Source organism: Peromyscus maniculatus, chromosome 4 (genome assembly GCF_049852395.1).
Source record: "Peromyscus maniculatus bairdii isolate BWxNUB_F1_BW_parent chromosome 4, HU_Pman_BW_mat_3.1, whole genome shotgun sequence".
Lineage (NCBI taxonomy): Eukaryota > Metazoa > Chordata > Mammalia > Rodentia > Cricetidae > Peromyscus > Peromyscus maniculatus.
The window spans coordinates 2,232,821-2,245,152 of record NC_134855.1 but is presented as its reverse complement, the minus strand read 5'-3'; the positions used below and the strand labels follow the sequence as shown (position 1 = coordinate 2,245,152).

Below are 12,332 nucleotides of genomic sequence, written 5' to 3'. Positions count from 1 at the left end.
ATAGAGTGAGGTCACAGAGGTAAAAGAGACAGTCCAGTGACTGGGGCCTAGTAGGCTTACCATTGGCATCACAGAGGACATTTTACCTTTTACTCTCTGTTGGGTGGTTCGTGTGTGTGTGTGTGTGTGTGTGTGTGTGTGTGTGTGTGTGTGTGTGTGTGTGTGTTTGAAGGTCTTGCTATACAACCCTTGGGGGACTTGGTACTTGATATGTAACCCAGACTAGCAACCTTTGGATTTGAAGCAAACCTTCTGTCTCAGACTTCTGAGGACAAGGAATACATAGGTGTACACTACCACACACAACTTAAGCTTACAGTTTTAAAATAGCTAATAATTTAGCAATGAAACTTTCTAAATAATGAAATGCTGAGGCTGAACTTTTTGGCGAAGAGGCTCTGTCAATTCTTTGAGTGCTGCCATCTCTGAACCCCAAAGCCCATGCACTCCTGTCCAAACACAGTATTAAGCACTGCAAGCAGCTCCTTGTGGGACTCCAGGCTGCCTTTGAAAACACTCTGGGCTTCACTGAAGTGTGTGCGTGTGTGTGCGCGTACAGTTGGAAATGTGTCTCTCTCCATGTGGAAGGCTAGAGGGAAAGGCCATGTGTCTGGAAGAGGCTTGCGCCTGTGAGGCTGTTGTACATGGGGGTGGGTTCTCCATGCTCACCCTTCTGGGTCACTCTGTGAGGCTGTCTCTATCTTCCCCAACCTTCCCTTTCCCTTTCTCGGGTGTGTCTCATGCCTTTGCTTTCCTTCCAGCTCCTGTGCCCTCTTCTCTTTGATGGTCTCTTCAGTCCTACTTTCGTCTAAACAGTGACAACAAACACTACCAAATGACAAACATGTTCTTTCCACTGATGGAGTTGTCATTGGAAAAAATAAGAACTGATTCATTTAGAATCTCAAAAAAGAATGACAAATAGGCAAAGGTCTGCCTGAGGAGCCAGGGCCTGCACATCTTCATAGGAAGAGGAGAAAGAGCAGGAAAGGGAGAAGAAATGCCCAATGTACCCCAGACAAGCCCCCACCCAGGTACAGATGCCAGCTTTGGATAGACTGTCCTCCCTCCTCTAGGGACAGAAGAGGAAAAGATAGAGGGTTGCTCAAGAGCTACAGGCCTTGGATTTAGTCAGGCCACCTGGCCCCCCAGGCCTCAACTGAGCAAGAAGCCTCGCCTTTGGCCTGACCATGATGGGTATAGAGAGGGTCAGGGCTGAGAGCAGAGGAGCAGGGAAAGCTGAGAACTGGCAGCACCATTTTCTAGCAGGCCTGCCTGCCTGCAGTGGCCCTTAGAATTCCCTTGCAGTGAGGGAGGGGCTCGGACCTGCCTCAGCTGAATGTTGCTAGGCTTTGCTGACCCCATGGGAAGCCGTATTTTTTCGGAGGAGGGGATGGGGAGTAGGCTGGGGGGAAAACTGGGAGGGGGAAGTGGGTGGAAGGATGGGGGGAAATCTGTGATTGGTATGTGTAATAAATAAAAAAATTTCTTAATTACAAAAAAAAAAAAGAATTCCCCTGCAGTATCTGTCAAAGGAGCAGATAGGAAGATGCGGGGGCACTCCCTTCTCATGCCTATCTTCAACAGCTCATCATCTAAGTGCCTCTTGATGGAGACTGACTGACATCTTGGCCTTGACTAGATGTTGCAGTGTCTGCAATACAGTACAACTATTCATCACATTGAGAACTCCATGAAGGTCCTGTGCAAACAGGAAGGCAAGCAAATCCAGTAGGATCAGTGAAAGGAAGGACAGAGAGGCTACAAGGAGGTTAGGAGGAAGCTGTGGTCAAGACAGAAGGTATAAAAAAAACAGGAAGAAGAAAGAGGCAATGGAGGGGCTTTCAAATGGTTGCATGGTGTCAAGAGTCACTCTGTTGTGTGGCTGACAGTGTGTTTCAGGTTAAAACGTACTTCAATACAAGCAAGTGTTTGGGAAGGATTGAGGAGGCCCTCTTCAGGTAAGGGCACAGATTCCTAGAGGCAAATCCAGATTCTCTAAGTTGTGCAGCCAGACAATGACAGACTTGAGACAAGGAATTGGTGTTGTCCTCTTAGCTTAGCCCTCTCTGTGCTGTTTCATGGGTTTTTTGAGGGAGGGAGGTCACCTCTGTATAGATGACAAACACCAACAGTGTGAGTGGGAGGGGCTACAGTGTGGGTTCCAAAGACACAGAAAATGTCAGGGATGGAAAAGAGCTGAGGATATCTAAACAGATGGGACACAGACTGCAGTAAGGAGACAGCAGTAACAGGGCAGTGAGGCAGGTTCCTAGATGCTGTGATAGGAACCAAAGGACATGGAGGATCTGGCACCATGACATGGCTGTAGGGACACAAGCCTATGACCTTTACCTTGACCAGGAACTGGAGTAGTGGATGATGGAAAGAGCACAGCACTCATGGTCTCCTAGTAGACAGGAGACACACAGAACTTGCATAGAAGTAGGGTGCTGAAGGAGCCCTGGGGTCTGAAAACACTCCTGAGGAAAGCAGGGACCCCAAATAAGGTAACTCTATTACAAGGGCATCATACCTTGATCCTTCTGTTTAAAAACATACAACCCCTCCTAAGTGCTCTGTAAGGGATCAAAATGGAATCTAGACCGGGGTATCTGGAAGGCATTTTTAACGCAGAACAAATTTCCAAAATAGAGCAAAGTGTAAAAAGACATGGCAAATACAATGTGGGCACAGTTCCTGATCAATCAAGAAACACTCTACAAGGGGCTGGAGGGATGGCTCAGCAATTAAGAGCACTGGCTGCTCGTGCAAAGGACCTAGGCTCAATTCCTCAGCACCCACATGATGGCTCACAATCATCTGTAACTCCAGTCTCAGGGGATCCAACACCCTCTTTTTCTGGCCTGGGCACTAATATGCATTCAGCCAAACACTCATACACATAAAATAAACAAATAAATAAAAATAAAAAAAAAGAAATGCCAGGGTGATGGTGGTAGCACACATCTTGAATTCCACTTGGAGGCCAGCTGGTCTATAGAGTGAGTTATAGGACAGCCAGGGCTACACAGAGAAACCCTGTCTCGAACTGACCCCCCATCCCCACCAAAAAAGGAAACAGCCTACAGTCTTAGAATTCTGTGCAACATCTAGCACAGAACTGGGAGAGAGTATGACTGAGAAAACCCACCAGGATCAGAAAGAAATGGGCTAGCTCACTCAGCACTGTGCTCATGAGCATGTCTCTGCTGTCCCTGAGCTATGTCTTTGCTGTACATGTGGCTTTCTTGGGAGGAGGCTGAACTTAAAACATCCAAAACAAAGTGACCACAAATACCTTTAGGCTTCTAGGACACAAGGTGGCTACTTAGAAAAGCCTTTTCAGAGAGAGTATTGAAAATAACAAACATTGCAGTTGACTGGCCTCTATCATTCTGAATCAATGGCCTATCTCATGAAGTATCTGATCAGAGGGAGGGAGGAGGAGGTCTGCAAGAAGGAAACAGAGAGAAAACAAAATCGGAAGGCTCAAACCACAGCTAAGGGCAAGTCTGGTGGGACATGCTAGCACATGGCTGAAACCCAAGGGATCTTGTAGATCCCAATGGTTCCTGTCACCGGTTTCCAATGTGTCTTAGTGGGAAAAAGCAAACAATTTCTTGGTGCTTGGCTTCTCTAAAGTGAGAAGTGCTAAAAGTATTAGCTACTCTCTTGATCCCTTCAGAAAGTCATGACATAAAGCACCTTGCTCTCAAGTGCTCCAAACCCAGTACCATTTAAACTACTTTTATTTTAGTGTTACCCATTGCAGTTACAAGTTAAAGCCTTTATAGTCTCAGGTCTTTCCTGGAAGAGGAAGCAGAGGACAGGGTCCTGGGCAGCCTTACCAGCAGTAGTCCAGCAAGTGCGGGGGCAGCACAGGAATGTACACATGCTGCCAGTACATGGGGTAGAGCATGGCAGCCGAGCCGTGGATGCAGGCAGTCAACTGCAAAAGAGGAGTAGAAAGTCAGGTCTCAAGGCAAAGCTGAGGGAGACGCTGTCAAAGTTGAGGACTTCAAGTCAGATGTGCCCACTCCAGTGCAATGCAGTGGACTTCCTCTTCAAAATATGCATTCCGTGCCCTGTTCCCTGATTATAAAGCTAATGTAAGGCTGAGGGTGCAGCTCAGTGGTAGTGGTAGTACTTGCTTGTACATCTGAGATCCAGGTCCAATCCCCAGGACCACATACACACACACACACACACACACACACAAATGAATGAGTGAATAAAAGACTTTAAAGCACATGTACATTTAGAGTAGAAATTTGAGAAAATGAACGTGATAAAAGAATCAGCACCTTCTTAAGATTATTTAACATTTTAGGGTATTGTACATTTAAGCACTATAGAAACTAAAATGACTGTAAATATAATGCTTTTTCTCTTTTTATACTGGCATTATCTGACAGCATTTTCCCACATCCTTAAATAGTTTTAGGAAGCACCCCCTCACCATCTTCAGTGTTCTCCTCAAACCCATTCTGCTACTTTCTATCATGGAGTTACACACTTATATTTGGATATATGATTTCTGGGTGTAGATTCCAGAGCTAACTACGGCTTACAGATATATCACAGTACTCAGTAGGCAGAGGAATGTATAAGGATGTGTGTGAGTGTAACTGACAGGGCACAGGCTCGCACAGTCTCACCAGGACTAAGCATGGTAATCAAGTTTAAACTTACTTCCATCTCACTTTTATTTTCACCCCCAGGATTAGCATGGAGGGTGAATATTTTTTGTCATGTTTCCTGACTCTATTTCTTAGGTCTGTTCCTTCCTTTCCTGATTTTTAAAAGGAGTGCTAGTATCTTTTAAATTGATTTATAAGCAAGCACTGAGGACTTGTAAAGAGCATCATCTGATGTGATGTTTTTGACAAGTTAGCCTTCACTTTCCTCAAGTCTCTGAGAGAAGAGGTTTGCATGACTGTGTAGACAAGCCCCACTCCTTGTCTAAGGAAAGACCTCTGAAATTTCTGCAAGCATTTAACTCCTGAATCTACCTGCAATTAATTTGGACTTTACACCTGAGGTGAGAATCTACTTCTCCCACATAGTTGATTCATTGCTCCAGCATCCTTTGTGGCCTTCCCCTTCCCCACTTCTTTCAATAAGCTCTTATTTTGTATTCCCTCTCTTTATTCTTAAGAACTGGAGATGGCATACAAGGTAACTGATACAATTAAAAATGGATAGGTAAAGGTAATGAAAAGCAATACAACCTCTATAAAATTCAATATGGCAAAAGGGACAGGATGTAACCCTGCAGACTCAGCTACTAAGTGACAACAGTCAACAACATGTATTCCTGTCTTTTTTCCCTTACGTTTCTTTGGTTTCTAGGAAGCCTGTTACTATGAGGCCTTTAAGTTTTTTGGAAGCTGGTAACTGGCCTTTGCTGACAGAAGGACATTTATGTGGTGAAAGAGTTAAAAGAATCCCAGAAGTTAGTATAACACAACCAGCTTTAAACTGGATATGCTGCTGATGCTTCACAGTTGTGAAAGCTGTGTACTGAAGCTAGAGTGCTATGCTCCTCACCCACTCTTTTCTCCAGACGTCATTCTTTAAATCAGGTACATGTGAGGAGTAGATCAAGGCACCGAGGTCCCTAATCACCTGTCCTAGTTTATTCTGTAGGTTCTGATAGAGGCTGCTGCCATGATCAGTCTTTCTAGGGTTTTGGAAGGACGAATGTAGTTGGAAGCATGGAGTGGAGTGTAAACTACCTTTACTCTGATGGTACCCGCATGTCTGGCTGGAGGGTTACAACAGCCTGAGCACCAGGGCTTTTGCTCATCTTTAACCAGAGCATTCTTACTGAAGTGCACATCACTTCTTGCTTGCAAGCCTTTAGGGCACAGCTGGAATAGAATGCCTGTGCCAGTCCTGGTCTATCTGAGAAGCAGCATCTCCAGCCAACTTTAACTGCCTCCCCAGCTTGCCCTTGGGACACACCATTTGCAGAAGTAAAAGGAATTATGGACCTCTTTCCATCTCTTATGCCATTCGACTCATCTCTCAAACCTGCTGGGGTTTGTTTGTTCCCTCAGGCCTCTGAACGAGCTCTCTTTTCCTCTCTCAAGCCTTACCTTGACTCTCTGTTATTAAATGAACTGGAACAGACTGAAGTTTGTCCCCTGGCTGTGAAGTACACAAAGGCCCTCTTTTTTCATCTCCACACTTCTCAACTGTATGCATCTAAGAGCCTGTCAATGCAGTGTGCACCCTGAATAAACTAAAAACTAATGACCCGATTCCTATTTAGACTATATTTACAACATACAGATAGCTAAGAGCTTGGCTTACATTATGAGCACATCCAGCATTTCATTAGTTCCACAAACTCACATTCCAAAACAAGGACAAGCTTAGGCATACAAATATATCACTTTTGGAAAAACTGAGTCATCCATCCATCCATCCATCCATCCATCCATCCATCCATCCATCCATCCATCCAACCATCCATCCATCCATCCATCCATCCATCCATCCATCCATCCATCCATCCATCCATCCATCCATCTATCCAATCCTATGTCTAAACTATAGCTCTATTAAATAGATAAAAATTAAAGATAAAATTAATAGCTAAAATTAATTTTATAAATATATTTATAAACAAATAAGTGCTGCAAAATCTCTTTGGTACTAAGGTAACACCATCACATGAATTTGTTTGTAATTATCATTGTTATTCACTAGGATGGTTTTGTGTGAGGTGGGACTTTATTACCTGTTTCTTGTTTGCTTAAAGTATTTTGGGCCAAATCTTATCTCCAGGCATCATTTTACCATTACTCCTTAATCTCAAAATAAATCTACCAGATTAAATGGTTAAGATTTTAAAACTAGTTATCCTTCATTAAAAACAAACAAACAAACAAATAAATCCAGAAGCTTTTAAGGTGCTCCATCATATCATCAGAGGTTTTCTAAGGCCAAGTCTCTACAATTTGGGTAAGACACATTCACCCATTTGATTAAAAAAACAAACAAAGTAAGCAGGTGATTGTTTGGCTCTTCTCCAAAATACAAAGCGACACCCATTCTGTGTACCATTAAGAACAGTGTCTAAGCTGACTGCAGTCGGGGTCTCTGTATATCTACACTGATGCAGAAATGATATATAGAGTCCTAAACAGTATCACCAGACACATGTAGCAGTCTGAAGGACTACACTCATTCCCTATAGAGGATAAAATCTTATGTAATGAAAGTATACAATAAGGAATATAGTCAAAAAAGGGGTATTGTGAGTATTTAATTAAAGTGCAAGTTAAAGAAAATGATTCTATCAAATATCTCACTTGGTGGGAGAATAGAGAGACAGTGTGTGTAAAATTTGCCCAAAGTCATTAGTCACAATGAATATTCATCAGAAGCCAATTATCAATCCCATTTAATGATACCCCAAAAGATTTTGCCCTGAAGCAGCAGAATAGTCTAAGGCTCCAGACAAAACTAGACAAATTATACAGCAACAGCCAGTCTAGCCAGGATACAAGCTGTAAAGTAAACTACTGGTGGATAGTGGCGGCACTTTCGCAAATTTTGTCCTCAATTAAAGGTGCACAAGGTCAATTACATCATGTAGCTTTATATATGGCTCCATTCATTTCCTGTGAGGCTGGGAAAAGGAAGAACAATGACGTGGGGAGGAATGAATGGGGAATGATCAATGGTACAGGTGAAGGAAATCGTAAGATACCAGCTGTGTCTTTTTTGTTTCCAGTTTAAGGTATTTCTCAGAGACAGTAGACAGACCGACAGTTAAATCATAGGATTTCAACCTTTCACTGTTTCCTATGGTAGCCTGTAATATAGGATTAAAAACAAGACCCCATTCTAAAGCAAAAATCCCTGTAATATATGCAGCAGACATTGTATTAGGGTGGAAGCCCATGGGAATCCTTGTTTTAGAGGTATGTTCATGTGTTTACCCAGGCACACACTACCATACTTTTACAGACAGGGAAACAGTCTTAGAGGCAAAATAACTCGCCCAAGGCCACAAGGTGACAAAGTGACAGAACTGGGACTCTCAAAGAGGTCCTGTCAGATGATAAAGTCTACTATTTCCACATCATGTAAATTAAAAAGCATTTTTGTGCCTACCTGGTGCATTGCTGTCCAGAGGATTCCCTGTCAGCACTGCCCAATTACGTAAATCCTCATTTACCTTGCCACTAAGTGACCAAATACCTAGGGCAGAGTACCAGTAACTGGAAGTAATCATTCTTTCTTTTCTTTTTTTAAATGGATAAAGGAACAGACAAACTTTATTACATGCCTGAGGCATGGGAATACTGAACTAGAAAAATAATCAGTTGAAAAACCACACATTTGATCACTTCCTGGGGATTAGTCAATTAACTAAGATGTCATGGTGACTTTAATCCTCAGGGAATTCTAGACAAGGAAGTAATAACTGCTAGTCAAAGAAAGGTTTACATGTTGGCCTGGACATATGGATCAGACTTGCTTTCTGTCATGTTCCTTCTCACACACTTACAAGGAAGTCTTCCACTAACTGTCTTGTTGATTTGAGCAAACTACTGCCTCTTCTGGGTCTTAATTTCCCCTATATGAAAAGTTAGAGGCTGGCTGCAAGATCCCTGTGCCCCTTGCAGCTTTGACTCTAGAGGAACTTCCACCCTTTGACATGAAGGATGCCCCTCGTCTGTCCCTCTTGACCTTCTGCAGCTGTACTGGCTAAGCAGAAGTCAGCCAGGGTCTGTTTTCAAAGTCTATTTCTCACCTTTGCTGCCACAAGGATGCATTCCCCAAAACTCTTGAACTAAGAAGTGCCAACTTTCCCTGCGGTAGAGAGCACAGCCGTCCTTCAGACCCCATCTCCCCTCAACATGTGGAGGTGCTCAGAGGACAGGGACCGCATTCAAACTGTTTTTTTATTTCCACATTGCCTGACACTGGCCAGGTGCTGGTAAAAGTGTTTGGGGGAACATGAGAATGCCCTGGCTTAACGTCAAAAAGAATGGTAGGCAAGCAAGGTCACCCGACATTCCGGCAAACTTCAGTCACTCAATAGATCACCACGGGAAACTGCACATGTTAGAGAAAATATTGAGACTCCAGGATCTAAAGGCTGGCACAGGGGGATTGGATGCTTGCAGTCATTCTTCACATCCTTGAACTGAGAATGTTAAACAATCAGACTGACACCTGCTTCACAGGGTTACAGGCATCTGGATTTCCCCTCTGTGCTTAAACAAAAACAAACTGATGAAATAGAGTAGAGAAAGAACTACAGACTTGTAACTTTAAAGTCGATGCATTTCAACAAGATTCATCTTATGCACAGTGGTTTAGAAAATGTTGTGTCTTGGGGAACTTATTAGGGTTCTCAGCTTGAGAACCAAGTTCTTTACTTACAATCTTTGTGGTTGTCAGAAGTTAGTGCTGTTGTGATTTTTGCTTTTAATTATAACTTGTTTTCAAGTGGGAAATCAACTACAGAATCAGTAAAAAGTTTTCAGGTACTCTGTGAGTGAACCTTGTCATGTAAAGAAAAACCCTTAAATTATAAATGGTTTAACTATGTTCCATTTGCATTGATTATATGCAGGAGGAAGAGTGGGCTTTTCAAGTCAAGCAGCCTTCTGAGAGTTCAGATAGATGCTGAATGTGTGAAGAGAACAGCAAAGAATTTCCGCTTAGAAGAGGAGATGCCGTGCTCTTCTTCAAGTATTTCTCTTGTAGTCAGTGGAACTCAACTTAGCTCTCCTCCTCCATTATCTTTAGGGGAGGAAAACCAAAAACAAACAAATTCCAATGTGGTCAAGTAGAGTCAGGCTTCTAAGAACTCCATGAGTTGAGAAGCAGCTTCCTCAGGCATCTCACTTAATCCCTTCTCTTTCCATTTTCTTTTTAAAGCTACCTCCTAGCTAGAGTAATTAGAGCAAGTTATTAATCAGAGTAAAAAGCTTTCCTGCCAAGATTTGACACTTCAAAACATCAAAGCAAATACAACTGCCAGAAAAAAGTGTTAGCTAACTAAGCTGAGGCAGAAACTACAGCAAGGTAAGCGACGTCGGGAAGAAGTCACCACAAGAGAGAAAAGCACTTCTTTTCATCTTTAAGGTGAAAAAGAAAAAGGGAAGGTTGCATGATTAATAACAAACCATGTAAAGATGGACAGCAAGTGTGTGGCTGTGCCTCTATTCTGTGCCTATGACAGCCACTGCTGAATAAGGAGATGGCTTCAGGATCCCTCCTAACGTGCATCTGTCACCAGTGGATCAAAGCTGGTACTCAGGAAAAAAAAAATCAGTTGGCCATCCCATTGAGTGTAAGTGGATTTACATTCACTTTTAAATTTCATAAGATTATAGTTTATGTTTAATTAATGGATTTATAACATTGTTTTAATAATTTTTTCAAAGAAACCTAGCAAGCCAGGCATGATGGCACATGCCTTTAATCCCAGCACTTGGGAGGCAGAGGCAGGTGGATTTCTGAGTTCAAGGCCAGCCTGATCTACAGAGTGAATTACAGGACAGCCAGGGCTACACAGAGAAACCCTGTCTCAAAAAACAAAACAAAAGAAAACTAACATAACTAAATTGGGAGTCATGAGTACTATCATCAATGGGAAAAGAAGGAAGGACTGTGCGTGTGTGCGTGTGCATGTGTGAATTCCTGACCTTCCATGGACAGACTCCCTTATGGCACAAATCCAAATTCAACCTTAGAAACTCAGAAAGACTAAGCCAAAAACATTGTCACAACCATCTTCACACACGACTGTGTTTTGTTCATTTACCTCCCACAAGAGCCCTACAAGGTAGTTGTATTAAGGTCTCCATTTTGCAGATAAGGAAACTTGCCTATGGTCACAGAGCTGAGGACTGAGCTAGGATATGAACCCTGGGAAGCCAGGCTCCCAAGTCTGTGCTCCCTGCTCTCATGAATTTGCCTCTGATCTCTGATCTGTATTAATCGGACAATTACTGAGCATCCACTATGTGTACACACCATGCCCTCGAGCAAGTTAAAATAGACAGAGAAAGATCAAAATGCAAACAATCAACTTCAACACAAAAGCATTATGAAAGAGGTGCTATAATAGAGGTTCAAGTATGCCAGCATATACAGAAGGAATCCCTGATTCTGCCTGGGGCGAGCATTGGGCAGTGGAGACAGGCACATCAGAGCTTTCAGAGAGGCTGCTTATGTTCCTTCCTGTGGGAGGCCAGGTGAAACACAGAGCCATATGAATACAACAGCTCCTTGGGCCACTCAAGCTCTGTTGAATGACCCTTCAGCCAGTGACTAAGTGACTAGTGAGAAGTGAGTAGAGATGTAAAACCTACATGTTGCTATGATTATTCTTTGTGGCTTGAGGAATTCACCATCACCAACATCAGTCATACACACAGTCTGTAAAACTCTCCAGGATCTCTACCACCTTCTTTGCTTCTGAAAGTCAGATTGGGGTCACTTTCTACAAAGATGAGATTCAGTGTCCAGTGGTATTCATAGAATGAGTAATACATGGCCAGTGCTGGGTTATGGTTTTGCCAGTCCCACTTTTAGAGGTGTTATAGACCAATTTGTCCATGGCCATGTGGCCTGAAAATGGCTCACAGGGATTAAGTGCACGGCAGAGGAAGAGGCAGAATCAGAACAAAACTACCCGCACTTGAAGTCTGATTCTCTCTCTTCCAACCTTGTTGTCCTTTTTCTGAGGAATAGTCTACCAACAGGATTGTCTGAGGCATCTAGCTAGGAGATTCAATATAGTCATAAAGCTAGCAAAAAAACAAACCTGTGACTTTCTTTTATGTTTGTAGAAATCCACGAATGAATGGCCTAATCTCACAGCACACCAAAGTGACCATACTTGCCACCTTCAAAACCATCAAAGGGGAATTATAAATCCTTGTCCCATTAACATTGTTGCTTCCCTAACGAATGCCTTTGAGATGTCTGCCAAAGTGGGCCCCATTTAGATATTTTCAAACATATTAAGAGGAAAGTGATTTTAATATTGACCATTTGTGTTTCTTGTGTGGTGGTATGGTGTAGGAGTCATAAGAAATGATCTCTTACTGCTAAAACCTAAAGAATATCCAGGGCTGAGAGATGGCTCAGCGAGTAAACTACTCACCACATAAGCTTGAGTATTTGAATTTGGACCCCTAGAACAAGCCGGTGAGGTGTGGCAGTGCACATGTGTGACCCCAGAGCTGGGGGCTCACTGGCCAGCCAACCTTGTACAAACAACCAGTTTCAGGTTGGACTGCCCTGGCCCCACAATGTTATGAGATGCTGGATCATACTGAGTGATGCCC

The 12,332-nt window shown here is 43.0% G+C and overlaps 1 protein-coding gene across 33 annotated transcripts in view; it reads right to left on the bottom strand.

Annotated features, from left to right (window-relative positions):
* Window positions 1-12,332, bottom strand: part of Dennd1a (DENN domain containing 1A) — a 498,842-nt gene that overhangs the window by 203,857 nt on the left and 282,653 nt on the right. For all 33 annotated transcript variants that reach the window (XM_076568467.1, XM_076568463.1, XM_006992524.4 and 30 more), the window contains one exon: window positions 3,852-3,952. In XM_076568467.1, the coding sequence (XP_076424582.1) occupies window positions 3,852-3,952 (101 nt within the window). The remainder of the gene's footprint in view (window positions 1-3,851; window positions 3,953-12,332) is intronic.